The 25096-nt window shown below is 37.0% G+C and overlaps 2 protein-coding genes across 4 annotated transcripts; one reads left to right on the top strand and one right to left on the bottom strand.

The window, feature by feature from the left end:
* Positions 1 to 760: 760 nt before the first annotated feature.
* ube3a (ubiquitin protein ligase E3A) lies at positions 761 to 16938 on the top strand. Of its 3 annotated transcripts, XR_007971912.1 has the most exons (12): positions 761 to 886; positions 1841 to 1913; positions 5197 to 5510; positions 7870 to 9116; positions 10187 to 10331; positions 10623 to 10828; positions 12147 to 12311; positions 12413 to 12568; positions 12651 to 12724; positions 13105 to 13248; positions 15306 to 15639; positions 15726 to 16938. XR_007971912.1 is itself a non-coding variant. In XM_052141419.1 (11 exons), coding segments are annotated over exons 2-11 (2574 nt in total). In that variant the 5' UTR covers positions 761 to 886; positions 1841 to 1911; the 3' UTR covers positions 15427 to 16936. The 3 variants fall into 3 exon arrangements, 2 of the variants coding, with proteins under 2 accessions (XP_051997379.1, XP_051997381.1); XM_052141419.1 differs by having other exon boundaries at positions 15306 to 16936; XM_052141421.1 differs by having other exon boundaries at positions 5393 to 5510; positions 15306 to 16936.
* A 783-nt stretch (positions 16939 to 17721) lies between these two features.
* On the bottom strand, positions 17722 to 22623 carry cnga3a (cyclic nucleotide gated channel subunit alpha 3a). The gene is made up of 8 exons (XM_052141330.1): positions 22526 to 22623; positions 22235 to 22348; positions 21764 to 21940; positions 21286 to 21345; positions 19886 to 20050; positions 19598 to 19699; positions 19410 to 19516; positions 17722 to 19121 (listed from the first exon to the last, which is right to left on the bottom strand). Exons 1-8 carry the CDS (start codon positions 22621 to 22623, stop codon positions 17722 to 17724), a joined length of 2223 nt encoding a protein of 740 aa, XP_051997290.1.
* Positions 22624 to 25096: the final 2473 nt, after the last annotated feature.

Consider the following 25096-nt stretch of genomic DNA (forward strand, 5'->3'; position numbering starts at 1 on the left):
GCTTAATAATAAATTATTTGCACATGTATTGAAATACACAATAAGACATAGGACAGGCTGACGTATATATCCTTTTTATAATATCTATCTATCTATCTATCTATCTATCTATCTATCTATCTATCTATCTATCTATCTATCTATCTATCTATCTATCTATCGCTATCTATCTCTCTCTATAGATAGATAGATAGATAGATAGATAGATAGATAGATAGATAGATAGATAGATAGATAGATAGATAGATAGATAGATAGATAGATAGATAGATATCAATCTGTTGTCTGCTATTGGTTATCAGAGCATGCATTCTTCTGTTTATTAGTATAGCCTAATTATTCTTAAGCACAAGAGCACATTTATAAAGGCAATTTTAAATACAAATGAATAAACAGTAAAGCATGGCACATTAATACGTATAGCCTAGTACACATATTAGTATCACAGTACAAAAATATTAAGCATTAAATAAATTAACAAAATGAAGAAAAAAAAATAGGCAAATAGGGGTATTTTTATTCATCTTTTAACAAATTAAGTTAATTAATGACACATTGCACAACATAAATGTGTGCTGTATAATTCCAAGTATATAATTGCTTGTTTATTTCATTCTGTCTATTTCCATTTACTTTATATTCTCTCTATTTGATATGTACACTGTCTCGCTATTTAAGGTATTCAAAATCAAACTGGCAGCCCTGCTGATGGTCGTCCTCGTTTCCCCTGAAGTGCATTATGGGATAGCTCTCTGTTTTTGCGTCAGCCGATCAAGATGGCCGCGAATATTTTGTGGAGGGGCTGGAGTTGAATACACGCCGCATTTGGAGCGATTGTGATGTTGAGAGTCCAGATTTTTTCGCCCGCGTCAGAACACCTGCACAAGTAAGCTGTCAAAACAATCAATCACGCTCCTCCCGTCCAAATCGCACCCGATCGATGCTCTTAATAGGCGCTGTAGGCCAGTTAGCCGCGCTGCTAACGCGTTCCGGGCAGGGACAGAAGGGCTCTCTGGTAAACAAGCGAAACCAGTCCGTGCCAGTCGCGTAAGTACTTCTACTCTAGTCGTTCATTCGCGTTCGATTGTGCAAATAGACTCGATAAATAAAATACGTCCGTACTCTGAAATGTCAGATCATGGTTAGCTCCAGCTAGGCTAACTGGTTAGTCAGCTCTTTCTTGCTGTTCCTCTATTCCTCGTGATAGTTGCTGCAAGGTTACTAGATCTGTTGCACTCCGTCTACCTTCAACGCCCCGTTCATTATCTAAACACTATATTATTGCCTGCCTCGTGTGTACTAATGTGTCTTAAGTGATATATAAGAGATTGAGGGTGTATGTGGGGGGCTGAAGGTGTTTGTGCACTGTCATACCCCCTGCCTGTCCCTCTGCGGCCTCTCCTCCTGCTCGGAGTGCACGAGTGTTTACCAGCACACAGGATGTTACCATTTCGAAACCACCCAGTGTGTTTTTAGTTCTGGGTTCTGTTTAGGTTTATACGGCTCTACTCGTATTACTGACACATTGCTTGTGTCTCAAAACCTATTGAGCTGACTAGACATACTGCATTTTTTGGGTATCATAACATTCTAAACGTGCCTAGGATGCCCAAAATGCTGTCTAGTTCGGTAGGTAGCTAGTTTTGAAACACTGTCCACGCTGACATTCTGTCCCTCTTTAGACATGAAGCACGTTGGGTGCTTGTTTACCAACTGTAGAGAGTTTCTCAATGGTCAAGAGCAATTGTTATTCAGCTTGTTATATCTACAGCAGTGAATATATTGATGTACAGTATATGGCTGATGGTTTAATGTTAAAAGATTTCTCTGTTCAATGCAGGATTGCTACCTGACAACCTTTTGGTTAAGAGCTGTAGAGGAGTGTGATATTGGAAACCTTAAGCAAGTCTAATGTAAGTGTCTTTGTCTATATACCTGTGTTTTTTCAACATAATATGACTGTTTTTATTCAGTATTCTTCTATTTGCTGTGCTAGAATACTGAAGTGGAAATTGCCAGTGTTTTTTATTTATTCATTTTTTGGTGGGTGTTTACATGAAATCGTATATTTAGTGCGTTTCTTAACAAAATACATAGGCTGTTTCTTAATTATCTGCACTGTACAGTACAAACTATATCCACACCATAGGTCTGTAAAGCCCTTATGAGCCTTATAGTTTGCATAATTCATAGACAACTTCTTCATTATCATTATAGCAGTCCTTAATGTCAGTGTTGAATTCAGGATTATAATGAAACCATAACAATGGTGATATGAAGGATTAACTATGGACTGAATGTGCTTTATTATGATACATTGTGACTGGATATTGCATGAGTAATTTTTGTTCCTTGCGAAAGATTCTTTGCATGACTAACTGCATTTTAGAGCATTTTTAAGGGGTGATTCACACAAAACCTGTAGAAGAAAATAGTAGTAAATTGTATTTTGCATTAAGAAAAAGCCTACACGTAGGCATCAGTAGGATCATGAAAATAATTGTTAACCAAAAATGTTCTCATCATTTACATTACCATGTATGACTTCTGCAGAACATGCATTTTTAGAAGAATATCGCAGCTAAGGCTGCGCAATCGAAAAAATAATTGAGATTACAATCATGGCTGCTGCAATTAACCAATTGTGAAAAGTGTAAATTACAGCATTCCATTTAGATCTACACCCATTGAGTAAAATTGTGTATACATTATTATTTATGTTTTTGAGTGGTTTAGCATTGTAACCGATCGCAGACATGATTGTTGAGTACATAAGCCTGTCAGTGACGGTGCAACAAAACTTAAACGCTCCCATTTTTATAAAATGAAATGACAGCAATAATTAAGGAACAAAGTTCTTAGTTTTGGAGGTGTAGCTTACATAAAAAAATGAGAACCTTTCCTCCAGAATAGGCATCTGAAAATGGCCTTACAATATGCAGTCACTTAAAGCAAATCGAGCCTTTACACCAGTATTCCGACCAGAATGTTCTAATCTGTATGAAGCAAGACCTAAAGCGATCAAACCTTTTGGAATATGGATTGAACCATACTTAGAGAATTTGAACATCAATCTGGACAACATAAGACAGTTTCTGCCTAGACCTAGAAAAAACCAACTATTATTATGGCATTGGCACAGCTTAAAAAAAAAAAGGCAGAAACACTTCCCAATGTGTATCAACAGGAATTCTTGGAATTGAAGTGTAGTTTCCCACTCCATAGTACAGTATTCACGGATGGATCCAAAATGGATAACAGTGTATCAGTAGCAGTAGTGATTGGAGATCAACAATATGGCATATGTATTCCAGATCAGAGCTCTATCTTCACAACTGAGGCCCGAGCACTGCTACTGACACAGGAAAGCATTGAGCAGGGTCGAGGACGGAACTTTTGAATCGCTTCAGACTCGAAGTCTTGCCTTAAAGCTCTTGAATCCATGGGGACTGATCATCCCATAATCATAAACATTTTTACTAAAATATATCGAATACAGTATAAGGATTTCAACATTATCCTCTGTTGGGTGCTGGGACATATTGGTCTGGCAGGAAATTAAAAGGCAGATATGCTGCAAAAGAGGCATTAAACTTGGAGATCTCTGAATGTCTGATACCACCCTCTGACCTCAAGCCATTAATAAACTCGTATATCACCAATAAGTGGCAATCAGAAATCAGAATGGAATGAGCTCAACAGCAATAAATTATACAAAATAAACCCCAGGATCCATAATAAATTACTCTTACATTTTTAAATCTAGGCATGACCAAATAGTGTTTACCAGATGCTGACTGGGCCATTCAAGACTAACACATGCGTTTTTACTGACTGCTGAAGATCCTCCCATATGCATACCTTGCCAAACCCCTATGCCCATCAAGCACATTTTCCTGAGCTGTAAAACTTTTGGAACTATCAGAAAACGCATTTATACAGAGACTTGTTTAATATATATTTTTTTTCTTTTAAAGTACCATCTGAACAGATTTTACAGTTTTTATCTTGTATGAATCTTGTGTCTTAATATTGTAAATATTTATTGATGGACCTTTGTTTGCCATGTGAATAGCCTGGTTGCTGACATGGCGTTAAAACTAAATAAATAAATAAATGGTTTGTAAATTGCCCCACATAAAAAAAATAATTTTATGTAAATTCTGTTCTTCGAAATTAACAATTGTGATTACAATATCAAGGCAAATTACGATTTTTGTCATAATCGTGCAGCCCTAATCGCATCTCTGTAGGTCTGTACAATGCTAGAGAATGGTGGACAGAACTTGAGCTCCAAAAAGCATATAAAGGCAGCATAAAAGTAATCCAAATTTATAGTAAAAAAATAATAAAAAATCCTGTAAAAAAAAAAATGTCCATTGTAATATTGGAATTATTGTTATTTTTAGGACATTGTTTCAAGACATTTGTACTGTAAAGCATCTAGACGTTTTATTTTGAATTTTCAAAATTGTTTTCAATGCTGATATGCATTACAGGGGTAAAAAATGCTGTCGTTAAATTTAGATTTTTCATGAAAGTATATAAAAATAAAAGGCAGTACCAAAGGAGTACTGTGACGTATTTAAGTATTTTACAATTCAAACATCTTTCTTTTTTTTCACATTGCAGGAACTAGTATCACATTGACAATATTTTTTTCGCATTGCGGGAAATGGGTAAAATGTAACTCGTTAAAATGTAAAAAAAAAAAAAAAAAAAACTTCGAATTAGTTTAGTTTGATTTTCGTGTAAAATTGGACCCCTGGGCATTTTCTGAACAGGTTTTGTAAGAATTACTGCAGGGATATTCCTTTCATCCAATTTTTAGAAACCTTTTCTAATAATGCAGTATGGTATAATGCATGCGTTTAAGCAATATGCATATGTTTGTAACACTTGTTCAGTTAAAATGCTCGATCATCAATTGTATATTAAAATATGTATTGATGGCATGGTCTGTAATATAGTCAGTGAAATTGTTTGTCATTTTGAGAGTAAGTTTGTTTTGTGCATATGCAGTGGTCATGTTTTAATGTCTGTTTCCTAACTGAAGTGGAGGGTACTGATTTGGCTATAATCAATTTTTCTTTTTTTTAGTTTGATTAGTAGAGTGCTATTTGCTCTGTTGTGAACTTATTTTCGAGATTGAACCATACTAATCCCCCTGCTGTCCTGTTTGACTGTCTGGTACAGGAAGCGAGCGGCTGCAAAGCATTTAATTGAGCGCTACTACCACCAGTTAACAGAGGGCTGTGGAAATGAGGCCTGCACGAATGAGGCTTGTGGCTCTTCTCCGGGTTTCCAGCGCATGGATAACAATGCAGCGGCCATCAAGGCCCTGGAGTTATATAAGAATAATGCCAAACTGTGTGATCCTCATCCCTCTAAGAAAGGAGCCAGTTCAGTCTTCCCGGAGAACAGTGCCAAAGGAGCTCACAACTTCTCTGCGTGCAGTAACGGGAAGATGAACCATAAGGACCTGCAAGCCACAAGGGAGGACTTTAGAGGTGAGCATTGCAGTAAAGCCCAAAGTATACATTGGTTTTGACGCGAACGCTTTGCGTATGTGTATAGTCAAACTCTCAGCCTTTCATGCATGCTACAAATGCTATGAGATACTGGACTATTTCTCTTCAGGAGTTTAGATCCATAAAGATGTCTTGATAGTCCTTCAGACTCAAGTTATACAAATGCAGGTATCTTCTGACCTCATCACACGTGCGTTCTTGACGTGCACATCTGGTGTTGTTGTATCCACCATCTTCAGTTGTTTACCAGCGATTACATCTTGCTCTTCTTCGTTAACGCAATGGCTCAGTTGTGAGTGTTACCACTTTGTGGACCCACTAATTAGTGCAAATAATTCCAGACGCATGCACATACTGCACGCTCGGAGTACACACAGTTATGAAAATTTGGCCGCATGCGTTCAGTGCTCAAGCAACCTGCTGATGTCGAAATTTGCATCACACGTGTTGTTTGCAGTCACCTAGGCTTTAGCGTCTATCCAAAGTATACTTTGGACTTAAAACATTATGGAGATCTTGTGGAGTGGGTGCTAATAAAAAATTATGCTTCTAATTCTCAGAGTTTGTATCTTTTTGGAAAATTAAACCTGAAAGGATTAGTTGACCCAAAAATGTAAATGTTATAATTTACTAACCCCTATGTTGCTCCTTGTATGTTTTCCTTTCTTCCATAAAATATAAAGGGAGATCTTCGTAACGAAAGTGGAGGATTTTTTTCAGCTCCAAAAGTACAAAATAGCACCACAAAAGTATCATTAAAGTGCTGTATTCCAAGTCTTCTGAAGCCGGTGTGATCAATTTTAATTTGCCATTATGTTTTTAAAGTGACCTGATTGGTCATGTGCAATTTTTGAATTGAAAAAAGCACAAAGCAGATTTGTGCGCTCAGACGGAGGGGAAGATTGTCGGTGAATAACAGTTAAAATTGTAGTCTTTTGCTCCAACAAAGCTCTTAAAAGACCCAAATATCATGTACCAGTCATTTGGACTACTTATTTGACATTTTAATGGAATATTTCACCTAAAAACTATAATTCTTTCATCAGTTACACCTCCTAAAGGCGTCTCAAGCTTACATGATTTTCTTTATTCTGTGGAACACAAATGAAGGTATTTTTATTAGGGTTGTAACAGTTCTTTGTAAAAAAAAAAAAAAAAAAAAATGTACAAAAAATTGTATGGTTCATACAATGGTTGTGGCACAATCGAACCACGGTTCGATAAACAGTTTGCACCACGATTTTCCTCGAGTTTAATGATGCATCTGGAGCACAAGGTTTGCCGAAGAAACTAAACGTCCTATAGACACGAACGGTTACCACCTCTGCTATTGCACCTGAATGGATCTGTAAACGGAAACGCTCCGCCTTTGTTGCACGTGGGTCAACTTGATGACTTTACAGTTCTGCGTGCATTGTGTGTGTTTGAAAATGGCAAGTGGAGAAAACGAGCCGCTGATAGAGAATTGCCTGCGCTATTCAAGTCTCATATCTGGAACATTTTCTTTTTGCAGTCAATTACAACAGTGATGGTTTAAAACGTTTACAAAACAGGCTCTGTTTGTAGACATCGCTCAACGCGGGTGTCATATACTGGTGATGTATTGATATATGATTAATAATTGACATAGACATCAACCAGGGAAAGATAGCACGCTGCATGCACAGAGCTACAGGTGAGCCCGAAACTGCACACACTCCCTTTTGCTTTTAAGCAGGCACACTTAGTTCGGACAGACATGAAACAATAACTAAAGTGTTTTGGGTGTGCATTGCCAAAGTTATTTTGCCCTTCTCTGGTGATAAGGATGTGGGATTTTCACTTATGATTAAAACACTCAAGCACTGTTGCGACAGTCCTTCTCGTATTCATCTTAATCGCAAAGTTATTCCTTTTTGAAAAAGAGTTTGAAATGCACCTAATGTTGATGCATGTAGCATAATAGTTCAGGTATTAAGTTAAACTGTTGATAGTAATTATATATATATTTTATTTTGGGTAAGGTCCCAACTGAAAATTTACCATTGTTGTACTATAGTAATATTGTAGTAACCATGACTGCTGTCACAGTGATTTTTTTTTTTTTGTTTGTTTACTTTTAGCAGAAGTCATGGTTTTACAACAGTAATACTGTGTTTCCATATAGTAACCATGACAGTAACCATGTTAATTTTGTGGTTACTATGATTTTACTACAAATACCATAGTTAAACTATGGTTACTGTAGTAATGTCAGATATGTTGGCAGGCAGTACAATGCTGTGTCATTTCTCTCTTTTGAACCACAGCTTTAAAGAAACTTACCACATCCATGTTTTGTGTATGCTTTACCATACAGATCTGAATTCTTTGACGGAGGAGAAGGTGTATGAAATCTTGAGCCTCTGTAGTGAATCTGGAGACTATTCTCCTCTAATCCGTGTCATCGGTAGGGTTTTCTCAAGTGCAGAGAGCCTCGTCCAGAGTTTCCACAAGGCGAAACAGCACACCAAGGAGGAGCTCAAGTCCCTTCAGGCCAAGGATGAGGACAAAGATGGAGATGAGGAAGAGACAGCCTCTGGTTCATCCACAGCCATGGAGGTGGAACCTGAGGCCTCGGCATCAAGTGGAGACGGGCCATCCAATGGCGAGAACAACGTCCAAAAGTTGGGCCCTGTTGAAGTTTCTGTAGACATTGAGGCAGTTAGAAGAGTGTACGACAGACTTTTATCAAACGAGAAGATCGAAGCTGCATTCCTCAATGCATTAGTCTACCTGTCGCCCAATGTAGAGTGTGACCTTACCTATCATAATGTGTACGCCACCGACCCTAATTACCTGAACGTCTTTATTATTGTCATGGAGAATAGTAACCTCCACAGTCCGGAATACCTGGAGATCGCCCTGCCTCAGTTCTGCAAGGCCATGAGCAAGCTACCTCTTCCGGCTCTGGCCAAGCTTGCATGGTTGTGGTCTCAGTATGGTGCAGACCAGATCCGACGTCTAATCGAGACCTTCCAGCAGCTTATAACCTACACTGTCATCAGCAACGAGTTCAGCAGTGACAACCTGGTCAATGAGGATGATGGTGTTGTGGCAGCCACCAAGTGCTTGAAAATCGTCTACTATGCAAACGTGCTGGGTGGCGACGTGGACACGGATCACAATGAGGAGGAGGATGACGAACCGATCCCAGAGTCCAGCGAGCTGACACTGCAGGAGCTGCTGGGAGAGGAACGACGGAATAAGAAAGGCCCACGCGTGGATCCACTGGAAACAGAACTGGGCATTCGTGCTTCAGACTGCCGAAAACCTCTTATCCCTTTTGAGGATTTCATCAATGAGCCGCTTAATGAGGTGCTGGAAATGGACAAAGATTACACCTTTTTTAAGGTGGAGACCGAGAGCAAGTTCTCCTTTATGACCTGCCCATTCATTCTTAATGCTGTGACAAAGAATCTAGGCCTGTACTATGATAACAGGATCCGTATGTACAGCGAGCGCAGGATTACTGCCCTCTACAGTTTGGTGCAGGGACAACAGCTGAACCCCTATCTGCGACTCAAAGTGCGCAGAGACCACGTCATAGATGATGCTCTTGTCAGGGTAGGTCCAGAATTGCATGGAACAATTCATTTTGTAATTGGTTACTTTAAGAAATAGTTCACCCTCAATTTATTATTTTAATTCTTATTTGATATTAGCTCTTTATTATGGTAATAGTTCATCCAAAAATTATCTTTATTTACTCACCCTCATGTCATCCAAGATGTATGACTTACTTTCTTGTGCTGAACACAATCAAAGGTTTTTAGAAAAATATATCAGCTCTATTGGTCCTCACAATGCCAGTAAATAGGTACCAAAATGTTTACGCTCCAAAAGCACATTAAGGCAGCATAAAAGTAATCCATATGACTCCAGTGGTTAAATCAATGTCTTCAGAAGAGATATGATAGGTGTGGGTGAGAAACAGATCAATACTTAAGTTCTTTTTTACTAATAATCTCTATTTTCACTTCCACATGCTACTTATTTAGTTTTTGGCAATTCGCATTCTTTAAGCATATTGCCACCTACGGTTGTTTACCCTCACCTATCATATCCCTTCTGAAGATATTGATTTAACCACTGGAGTATTATGAATTACTTTTATGCTGCCTTCATGGGCTTATTGGAGCTTCAAAATTTCTGTAGCCATTCACTTGCATTGTGAGGACCTACAGAGCTGACATATTCTTCTAAAAAATATTTTTGTGTTCAGCAAAATAAATAAAGTCATTTACATCTGGGATGACATGAGAGTGGGTAAATAATGAGAATTGTAATTTTTGGTTGAACTATCCCTTTAATTGTTTGATTAAAGTAAATGAGCATATAAAGACAATTGATCGTAGTGCTTCAGAAGAGGAAAGACATTTGAAAAATTATCCTTTTGTTTTTCCACGGAAGAAAGTAAGTCATATAGTTTTGGAGCCACATTAGTTTGAGTAAATAATGACATTATATTTTGGGGTGAACTATTTCTTTAATTTATTAAAAACTATTTGCTTATTGTTTGTTATTTAACCATTTTGATGACCAAATAGGACAAAAATGAATGTCACTTGTGCAAGGTATGTTTGTGGATGTAAAATGAATGTGTTCCATGATCATGTCCATCTAATTGGTTTCAGCTGGAGATGATTGCCATGGAAAACCCAGCAGACTTGAAGAAACAGCTGTATGTGGAGTTTGAGGGCGAGCAAGGTGTAGACGAAGGAGGAGTATCCAAAGAGTTCTTTCAACTCGTTGTAGAGGAGATCTTTAACCCAGATATAGGTAATTGTCATAAATCATTCCTGTTTAAGGTATGCAGCATAACATTTGGCTCTATTTTATGCATTCTGAGGCAGTTCAGTGAGTGCGATAATAGATTAATGTTCAATTAATAATTATATAATGTAACGTTATTATGTCTTAATAGGCATAGATTAAATCTGGAATAAGAAATTACAAATTTCCTCTTAGTATTTCTTATATAGTTCCTCAATTTAGATTTAGATTTCAGTGATTGTGAGATTGCAATTATCAGCTCTATCTTATGCATTCTGTTTCTGTTTTTACCCACAGGCATGTTTGCCTATGATGAAAGCACAAAACTTTTCTGGTACAACCCTTCATCATTTGAAAATGAAGGCCAGTTCACCTTGATAGGCATTGTCTTGGGCCTAGCTATCTACAATAATTGCATTCTTGACGTACACTTCCCTATGGTGGTTTACAGAAAACTAATGGGAAAGAAAGGAACGTTTCGAGACCTTGCAGACTCTCATCCGGTAATACATACCTGGTTACATTTATTTGTTCTTTATGAGAACATTTGTTTTGGACACAGAAATTAAAACTAGAAATTTAGATCTGTTACCCAATGATTTAATTATCTTTTTTTTTTCTTCACATGTATGCAGTACTTTTTTCCACTTGGCAGAACATTTTAGATGTCTCATGTGCAATCATTAAATTTTACCATGTAAATGGAAACCATCATACACTGCTCACTAGCTATCACATCATCCATCGAAAAACACATATCAGTCGACCACTAGTTGTAACAACTATTATTTACCTGACCTGTTGGGTTGAGAGGAGGGGGTGACCATAATGATAGCATTAATTATAGGTCTCATAGTCAACTTGTCTTTGCAACTATGGCCTAAAGTTGAAGATCAAAGTTTTTTGGCTTGCTTGAAACATAGGCTCAACTGCATGTAAACTGTTGGATTGTTGTAAGATTCTGTTTTGATAAAAAGCTACTTTTACCATTCACTCCAAACGTATTTGAGTTGAGCTGTTTTTCAATTGTTTTCCTTTGTAAACATGCACTAGATTGACGTACTTGACCATCACGTCATATTGGTTTTTCATTGTTTCGCACAGGAGCGCTGCATTTTTGGGCACCATGCCGAGTTAAATAGTTCAAAAACTTCAACTGTTAAAGACGTGTCTTGAGACACATGTGTTCGGCCCTATTCTTGGCACTGTGTCTCTCGCATTTGTTGTGAATGGCCCCTAAGTGTGTATCTTCTGTCCTTAGTCATAATAGAGGCATTCTAAGAAACAGCTGTCTGTCCTCACTGGTACATCGCACTGGTAGATTTAGAGCAGTAACTGCAGGAGGGGATGTTGGAAAATACATTAGCATTTTAGTAACAGAGAGGATGATTATGGCTTTAGCACATGCTGACTGCTTATCAAAATATCTGGGGCCAGTCTATGCTTTGTCATTGTCACATAGTGGTCATTTGATGGGCAGGGCTAGCAAGAGTAAAGCTGTACATTCTGCACTTTTAAACAAAAAGGCTATACTCCGATAAATTGGATTACACAGTTACAAACAGCTAGCACAAACATAAGACTTTTTTTTGTGTGGAACATTTAAGGAACCTATCCCCTTTCATTTTAATGAAACAGTCTGCTTAACTTCTCCTTTAGTGTTCCACAGGGAAGAAAAAGAGAACGATGTGGGTTTCGAATGATATGTGGTTGAGTAAATGATGATAAACTTGCCATTTTGGTGTGAACCACTCCTTTAAAATGTCTGTAGACCTGACCTACTCATCGTAGTGCTGACTGATTTGAGGTCTGTTTCTGCAGGTTCTTTATCAGAGTCTGAAGGATCTTCTGGAGTATGAGGGAAATGTAGAAGACGACATGATGATTACCTTCCAGATCTCACAGACAGACCTGTTTGGAAATCCGCTAATGCATGATTTAAAGGAAGGCGGCGACAAAATTCCTGTTACCAATGAAAACAGAAAGGTCCGTCCAGTTTTCAAAGAAACAACCAGTATTACTTTAAAAGATTTATAAACCTTTTCAGATGTGCCAATATACGTCTTGCATCCTGTGGGTCTCTGCAGGAATTTGTGGCACTCTATGCAGAGTACATGCTGAACAAAAGTGTGGAGAAACAGTTCAAGGCCTTCAGAAGAGGATTCCACATGGTTACTAACGAGTCTCCTTTAAAGTATCTATTTCGATCAGAGGAAATTGAGCTGCTTATTTGTGGCAGCAGGGTGAGTAGACTACAGTTGAACTTCCAGGCTGTTCTTACATATGCAGAACTTTCGTACATGTTAACCTGTTTTTCTCGTACAGAATCTTGACTTTCAAGCACTTGAAGAAAGTACAGAATATGATGGTGGATACAACAAAGACTCCTGTATTATTAAGTATGTGAATGCTTATTAAATAGAAATTTTTTGCAACTTTTTCTGGATACATGGAATGTTATTTATTATGCAGTGACATTGTATTGCTTTTTTTAATGCATTTGCATGTTTTGTGGATCTTTCTGCGTTAAGATGTTACTAACCTTATAGTTGTATTTTATGATTGCCAATATATTGATGATTTCTGAGATTATCGGTCAAAAGCAGTGATCAATATTAGAAGTGTTCGTTCATTAGATCTACCAACAACTTTGTCAATGGATGATTGATGTTGCATCGGCACTGAAAAACCATATTACTTACCTAAGTGGAGGAAAAGGTGTTGATGGCGTTTGTTGATGCAGATCATAAAAAGAGGTGTTATTTTATATTATTTCTAGGGATTTCTGGGAGACGGTGCACTCTTTTGGGCAGGAGCAGAAGAGGCTGTTTCTTCAGTTCACCACTGGCACAGATAGAGCTCCTGTTGGAGGCTTAGGCAAACTGAAGATGATTATCGCCAAAAATGGCCCTGACTCAGACAGGTAACTTCTATAATGGCAAGCAATGCGCCTCTACACTGTCAGTCAGTTGCTGATGTCTTTTTCTTTGCCCCATACATTATTAGAACTGTTGTCTGTAGCATTGCATTGTCAACCACTGTTGTTTGGTGGGGGGCATGTCTTTCCATGTCAACTTCACCAGTAGTCCCCAGCTCAACTACAGTTCCTTTTTGTTTACTTTTACTATTATCAGTTGACTTCAGCGCCCTTTGTTGTTCCATTATATGCCAATGGTGTGAGCCTGAAAATGTTTGGAATTTTTTTAAACATATTTGTAATATTTATTACAAATTTTAGAGTGTCTGTAATTTTCCGTTTTGTTTAGTCTTTATTTTATGGCCCTATATGGTTAATTCTCAGAGATATGGGGACATCAATGTGGCTCCATCCATGAATTGTTACCCATTTTCAATGGACGAAAACCAAATGTGGGTCAGGTTATGAAGCTAGTTTTTCTTGTCTTTTTTTAAGGTCTGAAGAACAATTAAAAGAGGTCACCCAAAAATTGTAATTCTCACTTTATTTACTCATTTACTTTAACTTTCTTTCTTCAACAGAACGCATTTGAAGAAAATTGTAAAAAAAAAAAATATCTTATCTCGGTAGGTCCTTAAAATGCAAGTGGATGGAGATTTCTCTTTTGAAGCTCCAAGAATCACAGACAATCAGCATAAACATCATCCATACGACACCAGCTGTTAAATTAATGTCTTTTAAAGCAACACGATCGCTTTAGGTCCGAAAAATATAAATATTTAAGGACATTTTTTTAACTTAAAATCATGCTTCCGTTCTGCAGTGGAATGCGCTTCTGAGTGACATAATCGCATTTGCAACACATGAGAACTGAGGCACGTGCGTCACACCCGGAAGAGCAGCGCTGTTTAGAAGTGAGTAGGAGGAACGCTGTACAGTAGCTTGCTTGATTTTGGTTTAGATCTGTATTTTTCTGTTTCTTTACACACAATTGTGCATTTGTGTGCTTATCCTGGATGTCTCAACCAACTGGAGAACGTGAAAATGTCTGTATCGTGGCAACGTGAATTCGTCACACGAGAGAACGCTTGAACTCTACATTCTCGTGAAGCTTATCAGAAGCATTTGATTATAGTTAAAAAGTATTTAAATATTGATATTGTTTCGCACCAAAAGTGATCATGTCACTTTAGAAGACATTAATTTAACATCTGGTGTTATATAGATGATGTTTATGCTGACTCTCTGTGATTTTTGGAGCTCCTAAAGAGAAATCACCATTCACTTGCATTTGAAGGACCTACATTCTAAGACATTATAGTTCTTCAAATGTGTTCTGGTGAAGAAAGAAAGTCATACACATCTGTGATTTCATCAGGGTATGTAAATGATGAGAGCATTTTCTTTTTTGGGTGAACTATACCTATAATGATGAAACTAGAAATGTACTATTATTTGTTCTCATGTAAACAATAATGTCAGTATCTCCAAAAATCCAAAATGTCCAAAAATGAACTATTATTAAGACATTTGAGTCTTCCAAAATAACTGGATTACTCATTAAATATTGATCCAGGGTATTTAATATTTTGGCTTTCATTATCATTTATGTTTATCTTCTTATAAATTATAAACAAAATCTCAAATTTCAGTTGGGGATGTTTTTGAAATTTGGTTGATTGACATTGAATAACCCTTATTTACTTTTCAACCTTTCATTGTGATGAAATCAAGAAAAATCCAACTCCTAGTGAAAGGTTGAGAAAGAAAATATTTTTTCTCAGAACAACAGCAACCAGAAAAAAAAAAATATACATATATATATATGTTGACAATGATGCACTTACAATAGAAGTCTATGGGGAAACCACACAACCAACAGTTGCCCAATAGATTCCATTGTTTCATTTATGTCAACACGGACGTTTTTTTTTCCAAACTGAGCTATTACTCTTGTTACTTAGTGGCATCATCCAAGCAGAGTTACAGTTTTACCACAATCATTTGAGTAAATGTCAGATACATGGAACACATTTCTCTACCTCTTCTCTTCATATGATCAGGTTACCAACCTCTCATACTTGCTTCAATGTGCTGCTCCTCCCTGAATACTCCACCAAGGAGAAACTAAAAGAGAGACTTCTGAAAGCCATCACTTACGCCAAAGGCTTCGGCATGCTCTGAGGCACCAGGATCAGCAAAATAACTCACTCACCCTCAGAGGTTTCATTTGTCCGTCAAAGGAGAAATCCGCTACATCGACAACTAAAAAGTAAATATCAAGTATAAATGTAAGGCAACTTGAAATGGGTTAAAATGGGAAAGTTCTGGTGACCGTGTACCTGTGCCTAAATAGTTGATACAACCACACTGGACTCTTGGCTCTCTCCCTCTTATGTAAGTGTTAATGTTCCCTTTTTGTATGCACTGAGATATAGCATTATTTATTTAAGGGATAAAATCTCTTTTGTCATGTCTGCCAGGAAATCGACTCATTCTTTGGTTTCAATTCATAAAAAGGAGGGACGGTTAGACGTTTTCAACACCTGCAGGACTGATCACCATCTAAACTTAAAACAAAAAGATCAAAGGAAGGAGGTGGAAGTTTATTGTCATACTATGGTTGAAATGTGAAAGTGCACTTAACTCAAAATTCAGAATGTCTATTAGCTTTTTCTTTTTGACATCTGCCCTTTTGCCATTTATTTTTTGCATATGTATAAAAGGTCTTCCCTAGTCCATGTGCACTTGCAGCAATGATTTCAAAGGTAAAGAGCAGCTCCTGTCTCAATTTAATTTCCAGGAATCTGTATTTATTGAGGAACTGCATTGTTTGTAATGCTGCTTGGCCAGTTGTGCTGCTTTTTTATTGCCAGTGTTCTGCATATTGCTTCAGAGCTCTGCTCTCTTACGCTTTTTTTATTTTTTTCCTCTATTTGATCTGTTTGCTATCAGTCTACACTCACTGTGCACTCCTGACAAAAATTGAGTAGTGTTGCAAAAGAGAAATCGAACCCTTCCATAAGACTCGCTCAGCCCAGCTTCCTCAAAGTGTTTCATTTTGCTTTCTGTTTTAATTCAAGATGGCAGACTTTTTAGTCAATGAAAGCTAATTGGCAGTGCACCATGATGAAACTGTTTATATTTGAGTTGCTTTGTTTTGCTCTGCACAGTGTCTGACCCAAATTGCTATACTGTTGGAGGAAATTTAGGGGAATTTGGCACACATTTTACTACTATCATTTTGTGCCAAACATTTATGCTGAGAATCAGCATAACCCCACTTTAGAAATGCCCTCTACACTTTTGTTTTTCTTTTTCCCTCTTGCATATTAAATGTGACTGTGGTTTGTTCCACTGCTGATGGCGCTAACATAAAAGGGGGGAACAGAACTTGATATTGAGAATTAAAACATTTGATTGTCAAGTTATTCTTAAATAAATTCAAAACTGAAAAACAAACAGCCAAGTGTGAAATTGTGATGCAGAGAAGACTTGTTGCAGCATTAGTTCTTCTGTAGTGGAATAAAACCATAAAATGCATTACTGTTTGTTAATGTTGTAACACATCCAAAATGGGATTACCAAGAAATTATTCTTATGGGTATATGCTATTGTGAGCAAATCCAAAACTTTTAACTACAAATAGAACGTTTTCACCCTTCCAATGTACCTTCCAACTACAGTCAATAGAAACAAAGCTCCTATCTGAACTCTAATGTTCAGTTTAGCTTAAAATAAACTTTAAGGATTCAATCTGTTGATTTTTTGCGTGTGATCTGGTGTTTCACATCAGACTTTTGTTTAAGAAAATTAATCTGTAGTTGGTCTTAATATTCAAGCTCTCCACTTCTTCCTGTAGAAGGCCAAATCTAGTGAAAATGCTTAAGTTCAGTTAAATACACCGATCAGCCATAACATTAAAACCACCTGCCAAATATTGTGTAGGTACATAATAATATGTGTGCTCTAGGCATACTAAAATGTTTTTGAGGGATGATTTTAGAAGTCCATGTTAAGTTCTTGCTTTTCTTAGAGCAACACTTAGCAATACAATTGAAATAATGTGATTGCTTTATGAAGATATTCAGAACATCATAAGAAGTACTGAATCATTTTGAATAAATTAAGTGTTCTCACAGCTCTGCAAAATGAAACAAGTAGACGATGACTGCTTTGCCTAAACTGCAAATGAAGCCCTGATTTTTTTTTTTTTAAATATAGCATGCAAGAGTGACTCCTGGGACAGATAAATAAGGTACTGCATTTTATGGTAATGAATGTCATCTGATCTGTTCCATAGTGCATACGTTAAATACATATGTCATATATGTGGCAAGTAATACAATCTCATCGTATTTAAAATGTATAAATGTAAGTATAAACATTTTAAAAGTAATATACTATGTTAAGAAATATGTACATAGGAAAACCCCATTAACCCCAAAGTCTATGCTGTTTTAATTTATGTTGACTTCATTATTTCTTGTCTTCCTCCTTTTTGTCCTTGACAACTTCTGACAGATCCTCCACTCGTATTGTTTTCACTTTGTTCTCCATGTTGGCAATCCTCTGTTTAATCTTGCTCTGGTATGATGTGTACTCTGCCATGAGTTTGGCAAATTTGGTTGTCATAACATCAAGGTTGCCCTCCAGGCGGTGAATCTTCTCCTCCAGATCTTTGGGATCTGCACCTGCGGCTGCCACCGCCTCATCAAGAAGGTTGTCCTTCCTTAGGATGGACTTTCCTTTCTCCTCCAGGGCTTTTTTGGCATCAGGGTACTCTGTAAGTGCTTCCATGAGGTCGTCTTTAGACAGGGCAAAAAGGTCAGAGTAGCCCACACTACGAATATTTGCCGTTCTTCTGTTTCCAGCCTTACTGCCTTTGATTCCGAGGATACTGATTTCTCCAAAGTAAGCACCATCACTGAGCACCACAAATTGAGTGATGCCATCATCAGCCACCACAGCAAGCTTTCCTTCTTTGATGATGTACATTTCTCTGCCTATGTCACCCTTCTTACATATGTAATCTCCAGGACTGAACACCTGAGGCTGCAGCTTCAACACCAACTCAATAAGCAGTCCAGCTTCGCAATCCTGGAAGATTCGCACCTTCTTCAATGTGTCTAAATGGACGTTGATGGCAATCTCAGCTTTGAGCTTGTCTGGCAGGTTCTTCAAGACTTCCTTCTCATCACACGTTTTCTTCTCCGTCCACAGGTAGTCGAACCATTTGATGACCCTAGCCTCCAAATCTTTGCTTACCTTACGGAATTGCATGTACTGTTTGATGGAATCTATCTTGGCCTGGAATTCGGCACGAGAAGCATTCATGTTGGAGATCATGGCACCGACATTACCAACGATGGTAGCAAAAATCAACACACCAATAAGGAAGTCTGCAACGACAAACAAATATTCTATGTCTCTAACTGGAGGTGGAGTTTCTCCAATGGTGGTGAGAGTGAGAGTGGACCAGTATAGACAGTAGATGTATTTTCTGGCCAAGCGGCCATATTCAGGGTGGCTGATGTTTGGATAGACCCACGTGTCAGTCCCAAAGCCAATAGTTTTGGAAATGGCAAAGAAAATGCAAGCATTCCAATGAATAATAATCAGGATATAAAGTACGAGGTTGCTGATACGGAAAATGTTCGGATAGTTAGTTCTGGTTTCCGTGCGGTCAAAGAACTCAAACAAACGTGCCATTTTGAAGAGACGGTTGAAACGAAGTTCAGGATTGTTGTACCCCACTTTGAGCATCAATAAATCTGTCGGAATCATGGAAAGCATATCATATTTGAACTGGGGGATTTTCTTGTAATGATCCATCAACTTCTTGGCATCTTTAACAAGAAGGCCCTGTTCCAAGAAACCTGAAATCGAAAATAAAGGAGAGGGGAAAAAAAGAGTTTAGTACACAGAACAGTGAAACTTCTCAATCCTGGTCCTAGAATACACCATCACTCTTGAATGTCTGTTTTAATGCACCAGGTTTGACTCATCAGTAGAGGCTCAAAGACCTGAACTGGGTGTGTCAGATAGGGGTTATCTAGGACCATTTTTGAGAGCCACTGTACTAGACGAATAGCTTGTAAATATTAAAATAACACAAGTTGTTCAATAGCATTCTGAATGACTCTCTCGATGAAAAGCGACCATACCTGTTCTTGATCTGACAAATGTGTCTGTATAGTAGATTACATCTGAGGTAAAGTCCAAGACCATCCAAAGGGTTGTGTATGTGTTTTGAAGTTCATTGAAACAGGCCCTGCAGTAATAAGAACAATGCTGCACATAACACATCTATCCGCACATATAAAGTCATCGATATCATGAGAGATGAACAGACCTTGTCACCAGCATCATCAGGTTGTAAAAAACTGGTGCTGCTATGATTGAGAGCCATCTATAATATTTGTCTGTGGCTGGGTCCATGATCCATATTTCTTTCCTAAAACAAACATTTTCGTTTATCTTAAGACTTTTTTCAAAGAACAACATACAAACTAAATTACATAATAGAAGTCTTATTAGAAAAGACAAATTACAACTTTAAAATAATCAATGTTGTGTTCTCACAAGTAGCCAACTATTAAAACTACGATTGCTACTACATTGTAATGTGTGACATACTCACTGAGGCTCCTCTTTCTTTTTATCGTCTTTTTTATCGTCCTTTTTATCATCCTTCTTTTCATCCTTTTTCTCCTCTTTCTTGTCTCCGTCTTTTTTCTCATCCTTCTCGTCCTTTTTCCTCTTTTTCTCATCTTTCTTTATTTCCTCTTTTTTGTCCTCCTTTTTGCTAAAAGTAACGTTTTTAGTTTTTAATTTAAATTAACAAGTCAGGTTTCTATGGGGTGCTACTGGATAACTACAATTAATGAACGCATCATGCAGGTTCAAGTTAACCTGCAGATAGCAGTATTAACACATCTATATTCACTTAACTCTGTTTCGACAAAATATTAATTTCAAACAAAATATTTCGGTCTATTATCTTTTTTTATATATATTAATGGGTATTTAAGATATATGACATGCATAAAATAATGTTCTAGGTTCAATACAAAATAAATAATAAAAAATATAATTCTCCCCTTGTTTATTAAAAAAAGAAAATCTGTCACTATATGTATTTACGGAGGTGAATTGGGCTAGTCCATGACCCTTATAGACCTTATTCACGCTAGCGTCATCTTTGACAATCCGGCTGTAAGGAATAGACTTACAGTCCCCTCAATGGGCTCTACTGCAGTTTAAAGTGTTTTTGGGTCATTCCACGGCCAAAACATTGATAAAATCTCTGTCCAAGCACACTCCATATAAAAAGAACTCCAGACAACATGAGTTGTGGAAAATCAGATGTGATCTAGGGGCTTTTTATAGCTTTATACGGTTCGTGCCATCAAAGAGACTGTACTCCCTCACAGTCTCCTTGTCATTCCCATTAAAAATCAAAGATGGCGCTAGTGTGAATAAGGTCAATGATACACCAAGTTTCAAACATATAGGCACGATATGTAAACCGTATGATTTGTTAGCATGATTTTAATGCGATAAATAATTTCCAATACATGGATTACAGGGTTCATCGTCATGACAACAAAGTTGTAATATTAGATAAACCTTTACACAGCTAAGGCTAGTAAGCCAATTTATCACACTAAAATCATGTTTACAAGTATAATGTCTACATCTTGTGGCTATACTTTTAAAACTGTGCCTATTTGAGTGTTTTTGGACTAGCCCCATTCATGCCCACTGTAAATGCCATACAGTAATGGAGATTTTTGCATTTGAATAAAAATTTTTAAAAATTACAATTCCCCCTGAAATCAGTATTACACTACAAATGCTGTTTATTGTGCTGAACTTGTATTGAACCTGGAACATTCTTTTAATTCATTATTTAAGACTCAATTCATGTCTCTAAAAATAATTAGATGACTGATTAGTGGACAATTTTGGGTTACATTAGTCATTTATAAAGTTTCCTAAAGTTTACATCTAGAGGAACTAATACTGGAGTGTACTTACTCATCTGTGTTGTTGCAGTTGTTCATGTTGTAAACTGTCAGAGGCCAGTGATTGACTTTTCTTAAGGAGTAAAAAGCATTCATTTTGATATTGTTATTATTGTGAATTAAATTCTTCAGATTCTAGGACTACATCTATCGACCATCACTACTGCTTTTAGAGTTTATCTATCTAGTGAAAATCTGTTTCTATTACTCTATTATTATCTATTCTAAGTTACTGCTATATTGTTTTACCTTAAGGAGGACTCGACCTACATACTATTTCAGATTTTAATCTCTGGACCAACCCAACCTTGTGCAATATGAATAAAATGTTCCCACTCCTCTGTGATCTGTTTTATGAATCCTCTACTCAAGATACATTCATCTTTCTGCACAGATGCAGCATTGATCAGTGTTCTTTCATTCTCAGGCCAGATTCATTTGTACATATCTGTACAAAGTAATTGTATAAACAAGCTCACTTTTTTTTTTACATCCTCTTATGAGTCCTGTCAGGAAGGCCTATAGAGGAATGGGCATTACTGTCTTGGTTAGATAAGTCTTTGAGGTCTGGTCCACGGACTCGCTCCAAGGAGGAGTCGGGACGCTCAACCTCTCTGTGAAGCCTTTGAGATGCCCAGATCCGGAGCATTACCAGAAAGTGGGTGAGCCTGGGAGATCGACAGACGTCAAACAAAAACACTTCCAAGCTGATCATACAGTATGTAGTTTTCCCATCCACTCATGTCAAATGCATACTTAGCATATTTGTATAGTTTCCATGGTGGGAGGTCCACCTCTCTCTCCATAAAGGTTTTTTTTTTTTGGGCAATGTCATCAGATGGGTGACATTAGACCATGTGTCTAGAATTGCTGAGTGTGCATTTGGCTTAGGTTAGTTCACACTAGGGTGATGGTCAGGTGCTGCATGGTGAACAATATCCAAGCAATAGTTTGGGTGTTACCTTGCCATAGCCCAAGCAACTGTGAAAGAACTCCTGGTTTCCTTAAACTGGCTAGTTCCTGTAGAACTAATCCCCTGCATGTCAGAGGAGTTGTCCTCACAATTGGAGTGTGCCCTGGTGAATAGTCTGGAAAATATTTCACACCAAATGATCCATTTTAGTTGTAATTGATAGTGAAAATTAATTGCCATGAACATGTCAGTCACCTTGTTTGAATATTTTTATGCAGAATAGGTGAGTCTTATTATCACTGTTAAGGTGTTGTTAGACTTGTAATCTTATTAATCTAACCTGCTTGTGCCATTTTCAGTGTGTTCCAGTTCATCAGAAGCTCGGACTGAAAGCCTGTGCTGGGGTGGGTAGGACTGCTCTGTACAAATCTTCGCCATTCTCTTCTCTGCCTACCCTAGGCATTCAGTGCTTGATATAGCAATGACAACACCATAAAAATAAACATGTATAAAAAAATAAGTATGCATTTGAACCTAGTAATTATGCTCACAAACCACGGTCATTAGGAGGCTGGGGGCAAAAATGCCAACAAAATGTAAAATGTGGGTGCAAAGATTGCCCTGGAAATGAATTTGTCTGGGTTTAATCTGATATAGTTCTTAATATTCTACTAAAGTCCTAGCTATACATATTACGAGTTGTGAAATATGAGTTATGTTTATTTAATTCTTAGGGTAATCAATTCTCAATCTTGATGACATGTATTAATAAATGTATGTATTTGACACAAGCGAATGAGACCCTGTTTGTTTAAAATTATTAGAAAAAAATACCTTTTAAAACTTCGGCAAATGTTCATTTTAAAAGTTCATTTCTAGCAGTCACAAACGTAAAACCTTGCCTTCACTAACAAAAAAATACTTTGAATTTACATGATTTACATTGAATCTTGAGATTAGGGACAAAATAATTTGAAATGAATATATTTGTAGACAAAGTTCTCAGCTAACAAACCATAAAATGGAACAGGATTTATGAAAGTGCTTTTTTCTGAAAATTGACATTCACTTCACAACAACACAAAACACACCAAAAATGCTATTTTAGAGTGTAAAGTCTTTAATGAACACTATTATTAGATAATTAAAGGAATTAAGTGATTAAATACATTCAATATATTTTTTTTTTCTGTTTTCACACTATTCTGACAATTCTGATGGAAATTTTCTTCAATTAAAGCTGCCTCTATAAACTAAAGTAAAATTCCAAAATGTTTCCCACAATTATAATGCATATTATAAAAATGGGATGACGTGTTGACATTTCGATGCCATTAACGCAGAGACCATGTGTCCTACTGTTGCGTCCACTATAAACAGGAAGTGTGAAAGAGGTACATCAGAGTTATAGCTGACATGACATTGTCTGATTTACCCAGGATTATAAAAAATATTTAGATAAATATTTCCAATATTTGTATTATTATGAATTTCTTGATTTTTAACAAAGATGACTTTGACATATGCTAGACATATTTTGTCCCTTATCTTAAAAATCAGTTTGTACATCAGTTCCACATGAATAAGTTAGATCAACATATTGTTTTCCTTTTTGGTTTAGCTCATTAATTCAGTGTAATAACTTAATTTGTTCAAGTAGTGGACGAAATGGAATAAAGTTATTTTAAATTACCCAATTAAGTAGCCTCAAATTGATTTTAGATGTGCTCCTAACATGATTCATTTCTTCAGTTTTACATACAATTTTTGTCATTACTGATTTATGTTATAAGTTTATGCTAGTTAGCTAACTTTTGGCTAGCAATATCATACATTGGCATGCTAAATGCTACATGGTAATTGCATCTTACAGCAAAATACAGCATATTATTTGTGTACCCATCTTCAACCTAATCAAAAGCTTACCACAATGGTAACCCAGGTTAACAGAATCTGAATCCCAAAATAACAACAATAAACACTTTTGGGTCTCCCTCTTTTCTCATTTAGCTAAGAAATGCATTAACACTTAATTTCAACATTTTTACTGTGCATCAAGTTTCATTCAAATCTTGCTGGGATCTACAAATCTCCTGCCCAAATCCCGTGATAGGTTCACATTCCCCCCTACACAATGTAATCTAGTAGTGTGTGCATTTTAGAGAATTACATTAACAATCGAAAGCAAAGAAAATGCAATTTAGTTGTGTAGACTACAAATCATATTATTTATTAAATCGGACAACCTGTGTTTTCCTGTTTTTTTTTTTTTTTTTTTTGTGTTGCTACAGAAAAGGAAATATGGCTATTCAGTAGGCTCCAATTAATGAAATCATTGCTGGTGTTTACGTTGTGTCCGATCCTGACATAGTACACTATTAATGGCTCTCGCCTAAGAAAAGAGAACTGATTTTAGAACACTTCAACTACACCTTTTGCTCTTTTAATCCAAGCTGGGTTAGCTTAAAGTTAATTGGAGATGTTTATGGCATTAAAAATCTGAAGAGATTACATAAACCTGTTTTTGACTTGATCTGTGCAAACCAATTTTCAGACCAACAACTTTACCATCTGAACACAGTGCCTAAAAATACATCCTGCTTATGCCTTAAACACTAAACAGGATCAGCCACCCAATTCTCTGGAAGATCACTACCCAGATGTACTTCAGTCAACATGCATGGTATCAAACCACCATGTATACAGATGTCCTATAGCAAGAAAAATGTATTGTACATTTTGCTCTAAATAGTTTTAGGGTTGAACAAAGAGGCAAATTGGTTACAAACCTCTTTATCTGTTGTTATTGTGCTGAACAACAGTATTTCCATGAATTTGTTCACCAAAATATTGCTTTTGGTGTCTGGGTTCTTTCACCACAAGGGCGATGCTATACTTTCTCCACCTAATC

The sequence above is a fragment of the Xyrauchen texanus genome, chromosome 13 (genome assembly GCF_025860055.1).
Source record: "Xyrauchen texanus isolate HMW12.3.18 chromosome 13, RBS_HiC_50CHRs, whole genome shotgun sequence".
Classification (NCBI taxonomy): domain Eukaryota; kingdom Metazoa; phylum Chordata; class Actinopteri; order Cypriniformes; family Catostomidae; genus Xyrauchen; species Xyrauchen texanus.